We start from the raw sequence: 19610 nt of genomic DNA, 5'->3' as shown, positions 1-19610 counted from the left end.
TTTTCATAATTTTCATTGAATTTAACTTCCATCATGGAAACTTAAAGGTTTCTACTTCTCTGGACTTGAACATAACTGCACAACTCACATAGAGCAGCTTTAGCATTGGTGCCCCAGACTGCCTGCAAGTGATACCAGGACCAGCTCTGTTATTTACAATTTTTCACAAGCTGAGACATAAATAAGGCTCTGACTTGGCAGCTTGTCTTACTGCTGTTCAGAAGGGATGAGAGAGAATTACCCTCTGTATGCTGAACCCAGCACCCTTGTAGGCAGTGCCCAGCTGCTCAGTAGGGAGAAACATTCGCTTGCATGCCCCCCACCTTGGAGAAGTACCTCAATAAAACAGTGTAGTCCGGGAATGGAGAGCAGAAGAGACCTCTTTGTGCCACCACTTTGTTAATGAGAAGCACCACAGAGAATTATATTCAACTGTTAGTAATGGGAGCACCTGCAGAGGTAACAGATCAGGAGAAATAAAGTGCAGAAAGGAAGTGCCCTTGTACAGGAGGGTGAAAACCTGCTGGGGTGATGTGGGATAGTTGGAGACCCATGGCACATACAGGTAAGGATCTGCTTTGTGCTACAGCATCTTATTCACCTGAGCCCATTGCCAGGGAAACATTGGAAGTGACTGTAGAGCCTGGCTGCTGGGTTAGGAGCTCTGCCTTCCTTGCCAGCCCTGAGCAGAGTCAGTGGTTGTAACTCAGCCTGCAGAATCAGTGCACTGCTTTTTCAAAGTGCAGCTTGCTTGAATTCATGGAGGAGATTTTGAACTCTTTGAATGCAAGATGATGGAGAAGGTAGCATATAAATAGATAGGCAAGGGAGAATGTGTTGCAGAGAGAAGGAATTCTTTATCTTTGGACAGCTGATGAAGTCCTGGGCTGGATGATAGGAGCTGCTGGGGGTGATTTGGAGTCCTTAGCCTGCAATCTGCCCTGGGATCACACTGCTGAGGTGGAACTGGGGACACCTGGGACGTGAGCACAGCTCTAAAGCTGATCCTCGTGCTCTGCTTGTGACACCTACAAACGAGGGATTCCCTAAAAGCAGCAACACAGGCAGCCCTAGAAATAGCTCAGGCACGTAGCAGTGAGAGCAGAGCAAGCACATAATCTGCTGGAAGGGTTTGGGTTTAATCCAGCAGGAATTTGTGCAGGGATGGCCTCTCCCCTGTCCCCAGGGCTGCTTGTGGAGCTCCCAGGTGTGGTTCGAGTGGGTCAGGGGCTTGAGAAGCACTGAATTTTAACAACTGGCTGTTGGTGAAAAGGAAGGAAACAAGATATTTGCCTGTTTGCTTTCTTTTAAGACTATGGAATATGTTTTCTGACAGTGGATCCTGTTTTAATAACCAGACCCATGATTAGGTAATGTTAAGTCTGCTGCAAGAGTAGTTTAATAAATATTTTAGTATGCAGATAAGCCACTGATAACCATGTGCATTCACACACTCATACATTTTTATGCCTAAAAGGGGAGAATTCAGAGTTTGTTGATACTACTTCCCTATGATGCCTTAAAAGTCAGGCATACTTGGTGGCACTAGCTGTCCAGGTAAATTGAACTCAAGTGGATAAACAAGCAGGTCATTTATTTTATTTACCCTAAAAGGGTTTTTCATTCTTTAATTGTAACTCTAAATATAAATTATGTGTGGAAGATAGACTAATGATTTTCCTGTGTTTGATTAAAGGCAAAGAATCAAAGATTTGTTTATATATTTATCTATTTGTTTCTTTGATAAGACCAGTTGTTATCCAAACAGTGGGACTGGCCTAATAAAGGTCATATGCATAATTGATCTCCATCTGTTTTTCAATATTTATTCTCTCTATTCTTTAATAGACTTCAGTTCCAGAAGTGCAGCCTGCAACATTTTTAAGGTGGTATATTTTAGCACTTCTGTAAAAGGTCTCATTTTATGCTGGCCACTGAAATGACAAGGTTTGTTGTTGGTTCCACCCTTTGGTATCCCTTCAAGAGAGATTATATCAAAGAAGAAGAATTAAATTAAAATTGATTGGTGTTATTGATTTTTCTCTTTTTTTTTTTTAAGGGGATAAAGGGTGATGGAAACAGCATATGCCCCTATGCTGTTTTGCTGATGGACTATTTCTTAAAAACATAAAAAGCATATGTGCCCAATTTACATATTTACTAATTAAAAAAGCTTCCTGGAAACGTTAAGTAGACTATCTTCTGCAACCTTTAACATTGTGGCTAATGGATATAGCCTGGAAATTTTCATAGAAGGTCCTCTAAATAATGTAAATGATTATGAATATGTAACTAGTTAATATGCAGCTACGAAAGGATTATCATGTAGAGGTTAATGAACATGCTGCTCTTATGGTTTGCAGGGCTTTTCTTTTTGTGCTTTCAGCTCACTTCATGCATGGAAAGTCATGTATTGGGAATGGAAAGCTTCCTGTCTTTTCCATCTTCATCTGTAATGGGGCAATTAAATGGAAACTTTCTTAAAGGATTTCATAAACATTTTTGTATGCTGAATTGTGTTGTGTACTTCACAATCACTGCCAAATGTGAAAGGATGAAGGATGTGGATAGAATAGGCTTGGACTCCTCAACTTGTTAGCGAGGGGCTCTGGTGTGCCTTGGCTTTGTTAACAGACAATTTGTCTTCTGCAGAAACTTTACTCTTAAAATGGGCTTCATATTAACAGTATGAATTAGATTTCTGGCTTGATGTCCTGTACAAGTCTGTGTATTTACTCTCAAGCTTAAAAACAGTTGCCTTGCACATTAAGGAAGATATTTTGCTAGGCATTTGATTTGTAGGAGTTTAAAGCAAATGATAAATTTAAACTTGGCTTATGTGGGATGAGCTACCTGGCTGACTTTCCTGATGGATTATGAAATAACATAACCACAAATGTAAAGCTGATCCTTTTCATTTAAGAACTTTGCTCTGTTTAAAGAATTATTAGCTCACAAAGTAGTCCCATTTTTTTTATTCTTGCATGAGTAGGAAGTGCAGGGTCTGAGATCTGTTGTGCAAAAGCTGCACATATGCTAACTGAAAAAAAATGTCTTTCATTCTGTTGTTTGGGAAAAAAAAAAGAATTATCTGCTCCAGTGATTTCAGTGGTACTTGAATGTATGTTATTGTTTTCTCTGCAAATTTCTCATTAATTGCTTTCGAATGTTAGCATTATTTTGGCTATAGGAAAAACGAAATTTGTAAAAAAAAAATCTAGAAAATGCTTATATTGAGAAGCTGTCTAGACATATTTAACTGCCTCATGGCTTCATTGCATTTCATATAATTGAATGAAATTGTTTGTGTTGTATTTTTGGTAACTATTATTCAGAGATCAGAATATGTTTTGAAAGACAAAATCTCCATGTAATTGTGGCAGAGAAGGTCACAGGTTTCAGCATCCTGCCTCTTTGCTATATATAGTCTAAAAATTGCATTTAAAAAAGATAAAAGTATTTAATTTTAACAGCATTAATTAAGACCTTTATTTTGTTAAGAGCTTTATTTTGTAAATTCTTTTGTATCTCTTGGGAAAGCCTGTGGCATAAGGGAGTAAGTGAAATACCTTTTTTGACACCCAGAAAGAAGAGAAGCCAGCAGCCCATCATGGTGTCAAATACCTATGTATTTACACAGCACAAAGTTAATTTGGGCTTTTTCAAGTTAAAGTGGCCAGTGGAGACATTTGTTGATGTACTGATAGAGGAAAAATGTTTTTGGTGCTGTGAGATTCATTTGTTCTGCTTTTTAATGACTGAGTATGGGAGTTACATTGATGTCTTGTTATAATTTATGTTGTTTTCTTATTCTGCAAACATGTAACACTGAAAATAGATCGGCAGATTGCACAAACTGCTACTTATCTCAGATCGTGTGTCACCTAATAGTTATGGAGCAGGTATTGTACCAAAATAAGAAGTGAAAAGCTGTGATTTTTTCCTGTGGTTATCACTCTGCATTAGCCTGTGATAAAGTGTGCTGCTTAAGAACGACCATTCACACGCCTTTGCCCTGACAAATAAAAATGTGGATAGAGGCAGCACCAAATCTGTAAAGCTCCTGTTCTAGTTTCTGATGCATTGACATTGCAGCTGTGTGCTTAGCTTTGTTTTTTTCATGAATAGTTATCTGTTTTAATGACAGGTGGTCACTGGCTGCCAAGAAAAAATCCAGCACTGGTAAGTAAAAAAAGTCTACATGTCTAAAATACTGATGAGTAACCTAGTTATGTTTGAGTAAAGTATTGCTGTTTATTCTGATGGGAGTCAAATCCTGCTAGCATGTTTTGGGGATTAGAGTTAGTGATAGCTCAGAATTGTTGCAATGTACTCTCCTTAAAATATATTTATTTCTCACTGATACAATTAAATTACAAATACAGTGAGCCTCAGTGTTTATACTTCTGCCTTAAAAACCTATCTCATCTGTCATTTTTGCCCAAGTAACCTTGTTGGATGAATGCTTAATCTGCCTGAATGGTGACAAGGTGCTCCCAGGGTAGAATTATTGTTGTTTTCTAACTATGGAGCAAGTAGGGAAATTCCACTTGTGCTGAAACAATGTGGAAAGTAATGTTTCACTGATGCTCACTCCCCAAGTAAAGTACATGCTAAAGCTTAGTTTTTAGTACTTTGAATAAATGGTTTGTTATATTAAAAAAATTATCTCTGGGCATTTTTTTCTCTGTTGGCAATCTATGGTTAATAGAAAACATACCTAGTAAATAATAGTTTTGTATGGCATCTGAGGAAAATGTACATTTAATGGTGAATGAAATCTTATATTATGAGTTACTGTGAGATATAACAGTTGATCTTACAGATATCAAATTACAATATATCCATGCTGTGTTTACCATGATTTTACTGAGAGAACAACAGGAGCTGTCTTGATTATTGTCTGCAGGGTTATTGCAGAATCACAGCAACTGCCCCTTTAGTGGTGAGATTAAACCTTTGGTTATACACCATCAAGCATATAATATTTTAAATTTATTTTAAGAGGCTTTTTCTTCATGCCTGAAAGATCTCCAAGCAAATAATTTATATTTAGTGTGTATCAAATGTTTTTAGTTTAAATGCACATAGGCTGCAAGCGCTGGATAAGAGGAAAAAAATCAAGGCAATCTATACACATCATCATATTAAATTCTGACTATTGGCTCGCAAAAATAATCTAAAACTAATATGTTTCATTTATGTTTAAAATTCAGAGGCTGCATTAATTTTCAATAAGGGAAATATTGAAGTGCCTACTGGTGCTGCTGTGGTGAAGGCAGGCAGAATATCTCCAGCACTTTCTCAGGAGCTTTGCAGTGTCTGTGCCCACTGGCTCCCACCTAAATTCTGCATGTGCATTCTTCCACTCAGACAGGGCTTTTCAGAAATAAACTATTTGGCAGAAAGCTGCAAAATTTGAACAGATTTTTGAGTGTTTAGAAAATTGTGACAGTTATTTTCCTTTTTACAAGGGCTGAGGTTTGTGGAGTGGCCTGGGAGTGTTGGTGCTGGAAGGAGGATTTGCTCCTGTGTTTGCTTTTATGCAAACTCTGGCAATGACCCCATGAACTTGGGGGTTTTGGCCACAGACCCTCTAATGAAAAAAATAACTTATTGATTTCTTTTATATAGAAAAGTAGTTTGTATAGCATAGCATCCATACAATCTTTATTTAATAAAAACAATTAAAATTTAGTACTCTTATTTATATCTTGATTGTGCAAGAGCTGAGTGCTCTTGTTTCAACTGAATAATTTGCTCATGTAAGACCTTTTAAGTAGTCAGTGACACAGAAGGATGTTGAATAGAATTGGGTGAATAACAATAGGGTCTTAAAATGCTCAGCTTCAGTATATTTCCATTAAATTATTTTCTTTTCCATTTTTCAGTGCACTTTTTGAAGTATATTTCTAAAGCTATGAGTCCAGTAATGGGTTGGGTATGGGATTAATAGCTAGACATGCATTTCCCCTCCCAGGGACATGTTCAGAGCTGGAGTCCCAGTATTCCTCCTCCCTATTCCCTTTGGTTCTTCATTGCCTGTTGTGGCACAGGCACACCCCAGTGCTTGTGAGAGCATCAGCCATACTTGAAGAGAGAGCTTCCTTCTTTAAGTAATGCTGTTTGAGGCCAATTATTTAAAATGATCAATTTAAATTTTCTTGATCTGCATGGCCCAGTTCAGGATGTGACCCCACTTTTAGAGGTTGCATGGTGGAGGTTTGCTCAGCAAAGGGCAGCAGTCCCAGTACAGAAAGCAGGATGCTTTGCTTCTAAAGTAGCACAGCTTCTAAAGTAGCACAGCTTCTGTGGCAAGTGATTTCTCCTGGACCTGATCAGATTATTCAGTAACACTCAGCAGTCAGACCTTAGTGTCTTCTTTTCAGGTTAATGAAGAAATGTTGAGTGACTTTCAGCCATGAAATGATGGAAATGTTTAATCCTGCTGTGAGGGGGGAATTTTCATGCCAGGCTCTTCCCACTGAGTCCTCTCCTGCACTTGAGACATGTGCCAGGCCTTGTTTTTCAGTGGCTGCTTGGAGCCCATTTCTCAAATCCAGATCTCTCCAGGCGAAGGCTGGGTTGTGTAAATAGCATTAAGTAATTGATTGTTATTGTTGACACCAAGTTTTCATTATATTCCTTCCTCCCCCAAAATGTCTCAGTGCATTTTTCTTAGATTCATGAGTTTGTCCTTCTTCTTTGAAGGAAGTGAATTATGTTTTCACTCTTATGTGGGCAAGGGACAGAAGGACTTGCCTAAAATGTCTGGGAGAAATCTGCTGTCAGAGCAAAGCAGCAGCAAGCATCTTTTGTAAATCGGTTCTGTGGAATATGGTTTTAATGCCCAAGTGGCATAAAAACCTAAATTCTTTTTTTCAGGATGAGTTCAACAACTTAAAATAGGTATAAAGTAGGGTGGTTACACCAGAGTTCAGCTGTGAAGCAAATGAGTCAAACATAAGAGTATCAGATAATTTTTCAAAATGAATGCTGAAAAAGATTTCACTCTGCTTATGAATCTAAGAAAATCAATAGTAATATTTTGAGAGTTGTGTTATCAACTATGACATTCATTTTTCAGCACATTTATAGATTGCTCTCCTGAATCATCCTCAGAAAACCTGTAATTTGCATCTTGGGTCAGCATTGTTAAGTGTGCTGCTCTGTGCTTTCAGTTGCCTTTCATTGCAGAATTTACTACCATATATATCTTTATTGTTTTGAAGTACAAGTAAACAATATCATCAGACCTGACATTTATATGCCAGCTACTTCATGGAGGAGCTGATTTCTGACCATCTTTAGAATGGCAGGGGTCCATTAAAAGACTTTTTCCAGACAAATTTAAGTATTTAAGAATGCCTTTACAGAAAAAGGCTTTTTTGAGGGAGTGTAGTTGCTTGTTTTGCACACAGTAAAATCCCTGCAGCCACTGAAACACTGTTTGTTGCAAAGTCCTGTGGAAAGCCAGGTGTCTGCCATGGGAATGAATTCCTTGTCCCAGTTCACCAAACCATTTTTTCCTGGGTAGCAACATGTAGCATGAGCCTTATTTACAGTTTAGTTAGAGAAGTATCAGAAGGGATTCTTGAAGATGTGGCAGAATCCTGGTGGTTGAGCCATCTTTCAGGAGTGTTGACTCTTGATAGGAATACAAAGTTCATGGGAAAATCAAAATTAATTAAAATTTTGCTCATTTATGTCAGCTCAAACTGAGGTCAGTATATGAGCTCTGTATTACAAATGATAATTTGAAGAATTTGCCTCTTAAAAAGCATAAACTGGATTTTCAGTTCTTTTTCTAAATATTGGTGGTGTTGTAACTTGGGCTTGAACATGGAGTGAGATACTCCAAATCCTAGTGAAAGAACTGCTTCTTTGCACCATGAAAAATTCTAATTCTGAACAAGACATGCACAATCTAAAATAATCATTTACCTATCTTAATACACATTATTAGAAAATAATCTAGCTATTATGTTTGTCATCCCATGTCTTTTAGAAATGAGTTATTAATCTGTCAGCTGTATGTGTTAGAGTAAAACAGTTCATTTTTCTATAGTTTTGGTGTGTTTTTGATTTAGTAGCAGAAAACCATTAACTCTTTAGCTGTGAAATTGAACCAACTTGAATTTGTCAACAGGAAGAAGGTGGAGAGTGATTATGAGGCTCTTCAGGAGCGACTCCAGACATTGCCTGACAAGTTGTCCTACGATGTCATGGTATGTACATGGCAGAGGTCACACAGGAACATGGGCTAAAACTGTTAAACCTGGGCTGCCTGCACTGGGGTGAGGTGTTCCTCAGGTTGCCAGTACTTAGTAATGTTACATTTCTTATGATAATAGTTAAACCTTTGCTTTTGTTTCTTTCTCTTTTCTTTGAAATCCATTATAAATTACAGTGTTACTGACAACTGAAAGCTGATGACATAAATGCTTAACACAAAACCTGACATGTTTGATATGTAAATCTATTGTATAGAAAACGATAATTATGACTGAATTATGGTACTTAGTAATTTCCTGAGAAGCAAGTGGCTGTAGTATTTCCTGATTCATGGAAATAAACCCTAGAACATTGATTTTTACATAAAAAGGTGCTGCTAATTTTTGTTCCACCAATCTTCCCATTGACATAGCAATCTTTTCTGGTGCTCTGAATCTTCCCTAACAACTGCACAACTCCCTGTGTAAAATTTGCCCTGTTGGCTTGCACTCACTAAAATTTTGAAAAAATTGGCTTCTCTTCCTCTTTTTTTCCTTTTCCTTTCTCAGGTTCAACTCAAAATACATCCTTGAAGACAGGGAAGTTGTACTGCACATAACTGAATGGCTGATTTCAGCACTCAGTGCCTGACTGCTGTCTTCCTTGGCAGCTTGGCTTAGATACAGAATTGGGTTTTTAGTAAGACAGTGTTGGAGTACATTTCACCATGTGGGAAAAGGGAGGCTTTCCCTTTGCTGTGCTGGTGATACAGCTCTGGTTTTTGTGTGTAGTCCATTTTTCATGTGTGTATGTGTGACCACATGATGTTAGACCTAAAGATTGTGTTGTTTCAAAGCACAGAAACTCTGTTTTTAAAGAAAGCTAGATAGTGCTTATTGTTAGTTGAAGCAGCAATGTTAACTCACATCTGTTACTTTGAATGTATAGAAACAGTTCCTATCCTGTTAGCCAAATATTTTCATATGCTTTTAATTTTGCTTAATTTTGCTTTCATCATTTTGGGGGAAGAGTGAACAGGCAGCTCGTGCAGTCTGCTACTTTAAAACCAAGTCAGGGAGGGCACACGTGTAGGAAAAGCACATTGTGCTTAGCCTTAGAGTCAGGGTCCTGCCTGCTGGAGAACTGTTTCCAGCACTGGGACCCTCCTGGATATGGGAGAGAGAGAGGATTGCTTTCCAAGGAGACAGATCCACTAGGCCAAGTGCTTGCTCCAGCACAAACACAATGAGAAAGCAAGTGGCTGCGCTGAGGAGGAAGGAATAAAGTAGAGGGAGCTGATACAAACCATCTGAGATAGATTTCTTTTTACCTTAAAAAAGGGAGCCTTGATGTGGATGTGGACTTTATGCCACCTCCATTTTAGGTGTAATTTGATTTTAGTTTCTGAATTTCTTCACGATTGAAGCCCACAGGCAGCCAGGCAGGTGGCAGTGGGCCTGGGGGTCACAATGCCAGGACAGGGACAGGGGACGGGGGTAGGGGTGGCCAAGGCTCCTCCTCACCCAGAGGACTTGCCCAAGCACTGCCTGTATAGTTTGGGCAGTAGAAGATGCCTTAGATCATAAACCCACTGTCCTGGATGTTGAAATGCTTGTTAAAATGGGGGATTCATATTTTAGGAAGCAGAGGCAAAGTTCTAAAATGTGATTGTCACCTATGTCCTCCTGCCTGAAGTGTCCTGCTTTTGTCTATTGTCCTTAGCCTGGAGAGCAGTTAGAGGGTGAGAGTTACTTGTGGAGCATCCCTGGGAGGTGGAGGTTTGCAGCATGGAGCACGACCCAGCAGAGTGAGATTAAACACTCTGTGGTCCTGCTGGGAACCCCAGTGTCTTACACTGGAATTTCTGGGTCCTTACTGTTAGCAAGACAGATTCTGAGAAAAGCAGCTCATCTTTGAGTTGATCATACCTATTTAAATATTTTTTAAAAATTTAGCAAAGCTAATCTGGCTTTTAATAGGAAATGGATGTAGTCTGCAAATAACTCAAATAATTTGTATTATCAGATGAAGTGAATTTGTTTTCCAAGTGAGCATTCAGGTGTATTATAGTTCTATGTCACAAAACAAGTTGTCTGGTGAAATTCAGGTTTTCAGATTTTGTAAGTACAGTACAAAGTTCAAATAGATCTGATAATTTGAATATTTATGATGGGTTGTTCACTGAATAGCTGCCGTAGAATTTATATTTTTATAAAATCTGTGGTTTACTTTTTAAAAAAACTTAAGACATGTATGACAGGCTAAGTTTTATTTTCATTAGTGATGTCTGTGTCTTTCACAGGTACCTTTTGGTCCTCTTGCCTTCATGCCAGGAAAACTTGTCCACACCAATGAGATCACTGTTCTGCTGGGGGACAACTGGTTTTCCAAATGCTCAGCAAAGCAGGCCATTGAGCTGGTTGAGCACAGGAAAAAACGTATGTATGTTTCTGGACATAATTTAATGGTTAAAATTATGTACCTTGTATTAATATATAAAATTAGTGATATCTGTGCTGTTCTTTTTTTTCTTTTTGTGAGCTCACAAACAGAAGTCCCATTCAGGTGTAATATTAGCTTAGCACCTTATCTTCCATCCATGCTTGACACATGATTGGATATGTCTAATTAGGAAAAGAAACCTAACTAAAAACCCCCTTTCACTTTTTAAAATATAACAAAGAGCAGAAGTAGCCACTGCCTTGTGCTTTTGCTCTTGGTTACCTTATTCCCTATATTTTCTTCCCTTGTCTTGTTTCTTATTTGTTTACTGCCTTGTCTCCAGTGTGTTGATTGTTGTTGGGGTTTTTTTTTGATTGTTTGGGTTTTTTGGCTTTTGTTTGTTTGTTTGTTTTTATGGGTTTTTAAATTTTTTTTGGCCATGTAGTTTACCCTTTTTTTCCCCTCTCTCTACACATGCTTGTTGGTATTTATACTTGCTGCTCAGCTCTTCCTGCCCTTGGTGTTCCTCTGGTGTGGAGTGATCTCCTGGATCTCCCCAGATCCAGTGCAGTTGATCACCACCAAATTAATCTTACATAGAAACCCGCCACAGGGGCAGATAGGCAATTCCTGGGTTGGTTTCCAGCTCTTTGTACCTGCTGTTGAGATCTTGGCTTTGAAGAGCCAGGACCAGAGCAAGAGCTGTGCATGCTGCACTTTGGAATTCTTTATGGCAGAAAGAAGGAGAACCTAAAATATTTGATGTAAATGGCAAGGAAGAAAAAGCACAACAAAATGGAAAATAAATTGGTGCCTGTTAGCCTTTGTTTGCTTCAGACAAGCATTTGAGTTGATTTTTTCATACTGGTTTACCTGTAACCTGTCCCATTCCTCAGTGGGTGCTCACTGCAGCTTTGCCCTGTGTATATCACAGCTACCACAACTATTTACCCTGGATTTTTGTTTGACTGCAGCTATCCATGTTGCTGCCTGCAGCAGAATACCCTAGAGGTTCCCCATCTGAATAAGCTTTCTTTTCCAATTCTGTGCAGGCAATATTAATGTAAAAAGAGTTGAGGATTTTTTTATAAAAATTCATTTTCTGTATTACTTTAAAATACTCCTTTATGAAGAGCATTGCCAAAAGTATGTAATTTGTATTTTACCTATTATCTTTCTTAATCTGGTTCTCCTGACACAACTTTGCAATTTTCTTTCTTACTGAACTGAATCTACATTATTTATTGTGACTCTTGTGAGATCTCAGGTCCAGATCTTTTTCTTTGATCATCTGATATTTTTTTTCAGTGCTGCAGAATACTTTTGTCACTGTTACATTCAGTGAAGTCATTTGACCTTTGCATAGTAGGTGTTTGAACATTAAGTAGTCTGCTGGGAGACACACAGTAAATGCTGGATTCTTTCCTTTATGATCTTTTAAATTGCATTTAAAATATGAACTCAGAAATACTAATTTCTTTCAAAGCAAAATAGTCATTGATGCTGGATATAAACCCTCTATTCAGCTGATAGTTCACTTCAGCTGTGTGATGGCTGCCAGTGGGAGGCTCCAAAACACTGGTATAACTAAAAACTTTTTTTTAAGGACTGTTCTCAGTTTTAGATGGTAAAAAACATATTAGCACACATGCTTCTGAAAAAGGGTTACTTCTTTCCTAGATACACTTTTGTTCCTTAAAAAATACAACTGACTTAAACTCTTTAAACCATTTTCATGCTAAAATGAATGCAACTTAGAGAATATTAGAGATTTTATTAGTTTGTTCTAAGGAAAAAGTTATGTATATGAAAGACCTGTAGGCCATTGCTGTGTAATATGAATTGGCTGCTTGTGGCACAAATTTGCAAGACTGATTCTTGGCAAGTATTAGTTTAAAGTCTTTTTTGTGTGTTTATTGCACTGCAGTTACTTTCACAGGTGACTTCTGTTTTTAGTGGCATTTTGGGAGCATAGCTTACAGGGTGCTGTGTATTGGGCATTATCATCACATTGACACAATGGGATTTGAGTTTTGTACATGATCTTTTTGTTTTGGACATAAATTCCAAGAGTAGGTCACACACACTGGGAAAAGAGGGCAGGCTCACTGCAGGGGATTACACTGCCAGCAGTCCCCAACATCCTGCATGCCAGGCAAGGTCCTAACAGGGCAAAGCTTTTTTAAGCATGTGTTTAAGGCCAGTGTGTACTTAAAGGCTTTGATATATAGGAACTGGGGGCTGAACAGAGCAAAGAGAGGCTCATGCTGAAATAAACCTAGCTATATTTGTTGATGGTTTGTTTCTTCAGTGACCTACATTTTTTATCCAATATTACTCTATTTAATTTAGATGGGTGTTTTTTTTTCATAACTAGCTGGTCAGATCTGTTCAGATAACTGAAACAAACTCAATTAGTACAGCCCTGGTAATTCAGTGCTTTAGCAGGAGGTAAGACTATAAGGAAATAAATACATTTTCGTTGCACGTTGTGTCTCTGGTGTCTCACTCTGCTGAATGGTGAGGAGTGGGAGAGCATCTGCTCAGGGTTCAGGTTGTCTAGGGGGACTGTCTGTCAGGTACAAAAGGGTAAGAGATTCCTAGAACAGTTTTGGGTGTTCTCCCTTGCTGGTTCTGGGGAGTTTTCCTGCTAGCCTTGTGTGGGCCTGTGTGTTGGAGACCTCTGGTCACCAGGGCTGTCCCTCCTCCCCTGGAGCCCCCCAGTGCCTTACAGGAAATTGAATCAAAGCTCACAGGACATTTTCTTTACAGTTGGGCTCCCTCTGTGCATGTTGGGTGCACCCAAGAATGGAGGATGTGAATTTGCATTCTTAAGCAGCAGTAGTGCCAGATAAATCAAACAATATCAGTGAGGATAAAGCCTTGGAAGTTAGGGGTAGCAGTAAGAGTGTACTATATATAAAAGCTTTAAATATTACTTAGTACTAATTAGGTCATCCTTTTTGTCTTAGTAGTTTTGTTAAATTTGCTTTTTAAAAGAGAATGAGTGAAAAAAATGTTTGCTTCTGTGGAATAGAGAAATGCCCAGCCACAGTAGATTAATTTCTTGGTTAAAATTTATTTAATTGAAAGGAATAATTGAAGGGTGACTGTACTGAATTTTAAATGTACTTTAGCTGACACAGCTGTAGAAAGCCCTGTTTTGGGGATACATTTCTGTTTGCTTAGCTTTTGATATAGATGCAAATTGTTCAGCACTGTGATTGGTTGAAATGTATTTGGTAAAATTTGGGACAGTCACTCATGTCAAATGTTACTTTTTCATCAAATATTGATTGTGTCGTCTTGAATAATATTTGAGTTGCAGTAGGTCTTTAATTTGCTGTGCATTTTTGTGCCATTCAAAGTATTTAGTTAGTTCCAAAATAGTTAATAAATAGAGTGAAGTTTATAGAATTGCCAAGTATGTTTTTAATTGTTTTAAATTCATTGCAGTTCATTAAACCAGGTAATACAGATAATGGGAAACACTTCACACATGTGTTTGTGTGTAAAAATGTGAAGAAATAGTGAAGTAGATTAAAGGATATGCACGCCAAATTCCATTAAAATAAAAGAAATTAGCTTTTTAAGTATGTCACAGTTTAGCACAACAATAATGCAATTGTACTTTTTTTCTCCTACAATTATCTTGCTTAAGGTACTTCATAATATTTCTGTTCTCCTCAAGGCAAGACTGTATTGTCTCAGAATTCAAAGAGGGAATAAAGATTCTTTTTGTGAATATGGGATTATATCTTTTACGTGTTTGTGATGATATAAATTACATTTCTTCTCTATATCAGTAATCGCATTAATTCTTTAAGATGGGAAATTTTTCATTACAATAGTCCCTGTGGTAGTTACTATAGAAAGAAATTAAATAGATTTTTCTTGTAAATATTTGTGGATTAATTCAGTATGCTAGGTATTCCAAGTGTCTAAACATTTTAAAAGGTGGGAAATTAAAGCATGCACACAGAACTAGGAGTGGTTTTATTGTGTTAAAAATTTATCAGATAAAAAAAAAAATCCCACTTAAAGGAGAATTGTTGAACTACTTAGCAATTGTGTCTTCAGTATATGTAAGAATACCCTTGCAGTGTCACGCTGCAAATGAATTCATGAAATGAAAATACTGATTACATTAACATACAGTATTGTGATAGTCCCCAATTGTAAATTGCAGTGTGTAACCCCTAATACAAATATTTGTGTCAATCAAAATTGACCGATAGCTCAGGATACAGGGTTTAAAAGATACCATTGTTTTAATGAGATGATCCGGGTGGATGAGGACCAGTTTGAATTTGTTCCTTATCAGCATTTCCAGAAAAAAAGGTTTTGTCTCCAAAACACATGATAGGAAGGCTTTCCATTTCCCATCTGTGAATGAGTGAGGCCTTTAGAGGTTTTAATGTTTTATCCAAGGGTAAAAATATCTTTCCTGATATTCTAAATAATGTAACACTGACTCGTCTACTCACAGTTTTTGGGGTTGAGAACAAAAAGTGCAGGCAGTGCTGCAAAAAGATTCAGCTTTTGCTTTTCTGTATTAAAAAAAAATACATTTTTCTGCTCTTTTTCTGCACAGCAGAGAATTCTGTTCCACTGTGCTTTTAAACTTTTTTTTTTACAATTTTTTGCGATTATCACTTCTTAGTTGGATAACCTCCCTCAGTTCCTTCCTTACCCTTGTTAAGTTAGGAGCTGATTCGATGCAGTGCTAAGTGCTCTAAATTTGCTCTGCAGTTCCCTGGAGGTGTTTGGCTTCTCACAGGACCACAGTCTGGGTATTTTAACCAGAACACAGTGGAACAAAGTAAGGAGAATAGACTCCTTTCTGTAAGTTACATACTGTGATTCAAATAAGCCCTTACCTTTTTTATGATTCTTACTGGGCAAGAGAGGAGTTGTCTGAATGCCACCCTCCTTCATTTAGGAGGAATTTAAATGTCTTCCGATAATTCTAGCAATTACATAGGTGTGTGAACCTAAAAGAGAAATGCATTGCATTTACTTAGTGTTCCTAAAGCCAAATTGCCTGTACAAATTTTTACAGAAGAAAATCCAAATGACTTTGGTTTTGGTACCAAGGGAACATGGAAAACAGAATGAAGATTGTCTTTAAAGGGTGAAAAGCTGCTGCACAAAGGGTTGGATTGCATTTTAAAGAACTGGTGCAATTGCTTTTATAAGGAATGAATTTACATGTCTTGTTGCTAGCAAAAAGAAAGCTTAAATCCATATATACAAAAAGTCATCAGGATTCTCTTTTCACTCTTAAATCTATTTCTAGAAAAATGAACAGAAAAGAATAGAAAAACAAAGAAGGGTGTTTTGAAAAGCTTCTATTAGATACTGCTTTCTTTTTTCTTACTTGTTTCAAGTAACCTGTGATAGTTTGCTGGAAAAATACTGGCTACAAAAAATTCTTCTGCTGATTAAATTTATATTTATTGAAAATCATTTAAAAATCCTAAGGTGATTGATCTACTTATGCAGACCCTATAAAGTAAGAAAATAATGCACTTAAAATATGCATAATTTCCATGGTGAGAGTATGAACTACTGAGGTTCTGCCTTCAGGTTGTACCTCCTGGATCTCTCACTGGAGGAACTGAGCCACTGTCAGTAACTGAGGTAGGTGGTTCCTCCTGGCCTGTACCAACATTCTGTGTATAAATAACTGTGTTTAAGGCTGGTTATCTTCTGCATGAGAAACTGTGTTAGGCACCAAGAAGATCTTTACTCTAAATCTCAATTGCACACAGAATTCTTTGTTACACCTAATCTAAAATTTCTGTCCTGTCACCTATCCTCAGAGGAGATGATTTCCTGTGTTATATCCATGAGACTCCCCTGAAGATCAGGTACATTAGGCTTCAGCTTTGTTTCAGTTTGTCCTGTTTCATAAAGTCTGACTTTTCAAAATAGATCAACCTGTTCTCACTATTCTTGTCTGTTCTTACTATTTAAATCCCAGTGTAACACACAGTTTCCAGAAGTAACTAAAATAATGTCTATGATTCCCCAAATCCTTATAGACAACACTCCAAGGACATTAATGTCAAACTCAGATAATTAAAATTTGTATCCAGCCAAGCTAATTAACCCATTAAAGCCAAAATGCATAGATGAGAATTTGTGTCACTTTGGCATTAGTGCATTGTCATGTCGTGTAAAATCTGGCTTCGCTGGACTTCATTTCAACAATAAGAAATGTGTTCCCCAATTATTTTTTTTCCTCTACCAGTGTATTTGTAGCAAGCAGAGGGCTGCTTCTTAAAAATCACTAATCATGGTATAAGGAAATCCAGTCAAGTCCTTTCAGACTAATAAAGGAGCCGGGAAAGAATGATCTAAATGTAAAGAAATCTTGCTGCCTGTAAATATGAAAGGCTGCTGTGCAGAGGAAATCTATTTATCATGATTTCTGGTTTGAATACCTTTTTCTTTTGGTGGTCCAGGAGAACAGTCCTAGAGGCTCTGGGGGGCTGTGGCACTGAACTATCTTTCCAAGTGGTTTAGCTGAGACATGTAAATAGGAACTACATGGGTTCACCTGAAAGCCATGTCAGACTTTGCTCAGATTATTGGATGTGACAAAGTTGGACAACAGCCTCTGGTTCAATCCATCTTAAAAGGCTCTAAGAAGCTTAAACCACGGGGTAGTAAGAGGAGGAGACTGTGGAACCTCTCTTATTCTACCAGTATTTTTATGGGGGTCTCAATTAATAAAAAACCCCTGTAGTTTGTAATGACTTGTTCCTCGCTATTTCATATTTCAAAATTCAGTGAATTCCGTTGGAGGCTTTCAGAGTGTGCCGTGGCTAGTTCAAAACATGAGCCCCTGAGCTTGCCCTGCAATTAGGTGCATGAGCCTTTTTCCAGGAGACCCCTTCTTTGCTGAGGGCCTGACCAAGGGAAGGGTCTGTGCTTTGGCCAGGCAGGAGCCTTGTTTTTCCTGTGGCAGGGGAGGTGTGAGCAGCCCGGCAGCCTGGCTGGGGCCGCGGTGTCACTCCCAGCTGTCCTCTGTGTGCTGTGTGGCCTGGGGCAGATCACTTAAACTGTCTGTTTCTTCATCTGTGAAATGGGAGAGAGTTATACTCACCTCCCTCGCAGGGCACTGGGCAGATTAGTTAATGCTTGTACAGCATTTTAAAATAAAATACTGTGTCCTCACCTAAGGGAGCCAGCCAGCCTGCACCCGTCTGGGAAGAGCATCACAGCCTGGTGCTCCAGCAGCTGCATAACCTAGATGGCTGCTGAGCAATATTCAGATATGCAGGCAAGGAGTGAGACACTTGTGGTGGTGAAGAAACAGCTGAGCATCATGTTTACTATGAATGTAAGATAGAAACCAGAGAATAATTGGTCCCAACTATGTATATACTTACGTATACTGAGAATACGTTCAAGAGCTGAAGGCATGGATGGGAGCATTTTGTAGAAAAACTACCACTACCTCTCTTTTCTTTGGGCTCTGGAAGGTATGTTAGACACCAAAAAAGCTGTGAGTGATGTTGATGTGAATTAACTGGTACTAAAAGCTGCTCTATCTGATGTAGGATGGAATCATGTAAGGGGGAGCAGGACCCTGACTCCTATGGAAGGAGCTGTGTCCTCTACTGGGTCTGTGTTGGCACTGCTCCAGACATCACATACTTTTTGGGAAGTAGTATTTCATCCAGGAGGCTATGCAAATCCATGGCTTTTTTTCAGAGAAGAATCTTAAGCTATTTCTTAGAAACAGCCTGAGGAATGGAGAATGACTGCACATTTGACACATAGCTTGCTGTGTGGTTTAAAGGCTAATGCTTTTGAAATACCCTAAAAGTCTGAGCTTTGTCTTGGTGTTCCTTGTGGGAAAGGATGGACTTTGCTTGAGTAGCCTGTTCCAAAATACATAAATTTCTTTCTAAACTATTTACTGCAAGTAATACATTTTTTAAGCAATTGTATTTGAGACAGTGTGAAATATCAACAGGGAAAAAAGCATACAATACTAAATATTGTAAAACTGTGAGAGTAATCTCACACACTTGGTGGTAGTTGTGTTTTGCCTTGACTGTTTCATGCATAATTCCCGCTCCTGTGTGTTTGGAGGGGAGGAGGGGTAAGAACCTGTTTGTAGAAGTGAGTCAATAAGTAGGTTTAATTTTTAAGTACAAGTACAAACTCATTTTGTCTGATTAGATGCATTTTGTAATAATTTTGTGGTTATTATTATATTCTTACACATCCTTATCTGAAAGGCCTATCATTATAAGAAATGCAATCTCTGAAACATTTACAACTTTATACATTGCCAGAAAACTGTATGGGGAAGAGTAGCAGTGTATGTACTTAAAGCTTTCTAGGATTAGCCCCAAGACCAGCAAGATACTTAATTAAATACTAAATTAATAGGTAGAAAGAGAGTTAAGAGTAAAAATATGTAAAAATACTCTGAAAATAATTTTTTAAGCTGGAATATTTTGTGGTTGTCTTCTGTAGAATGGGAAGAGCAGGGTGCTCTGCTATACTTGTATACTGTGAAAATAAATAATTAGGGTGTTGGAGGTATTCCATGTGCTGCAGTGCTGGTGTTCATGTGAGTATCATTAATGGGGAGAAGCTGTGCTGAGGCAGGAGCTAGCTTAAAAAAGTTTCTTTGAGTGTGACTTTGATGACCCTGTGTTAGAGATGATCTCTTTGCCTCCTTCGTACTATTGTATGAGACATCTTCTTCTGTATTGCTTTAATGATTCCAGAAAGGAATTTTAAAATAGAAAATCAGCTTACTTCTTCACAAAGGCTTTTAGCTCCTTCAGGGTATATAGGACCAGTAGGTGCAAGGTCTTAGAGATCCTCAGTTGAAACTAATTTATGTAGTAAGTCTTCCCTCCTGAAAATTTGCATTTGTATTAGTTTTGAGTTGAACAAAGAGTGCAAGTCTATTAATATTATTA

The 19610-nt window shown here is 38.0% G+C and overlaps 1 protein-coding gene across 1 annotated transcript in view; it reads left to right on the top strand.

Annotated features, from left to right (window-relative positions):
* Positions 1-19610, top strand: part of URI1 (URI1 prefoldin like chaperone) — a 41352-nt gene that overhangs the window by 7729 nt on the left and 14013 nt on the right. Inside the window, exons 2-4 of the mRNA XM_071440295.1 lie at positions 4148-4182; positions 8150-8228; positions 10517-10652. Coding sequence (XP_071296396.1) covers positions 4148-4182; positions 8150-8228; positions 10517-10652 — 250 coding nt within the window. The remainder of the gene's footprint in view (positions 1-4147; positions 4183-8149; positions 8229-10516; positions 10653-19610) is intronic.

The sequence above is a fragment of the Agelaius tricolor genome, unplaced genomic scaffold (genome assembly GCF_023055355.1).
Source record: "Agelaius tricolor isolate 1412-34295 unplaced genomic scaffold, bAgeTri1.0.p SCAF_15, whole genome shotgun sequence".
NCBI lineage: Eukaryota > Metazoa > Chordata > Aves > Passeriformes > Icteridae > Agelaius > Agelaius tricolor.
This window is presented reverse-complemented; position numbering and strand designations above follow the sequence as displayed.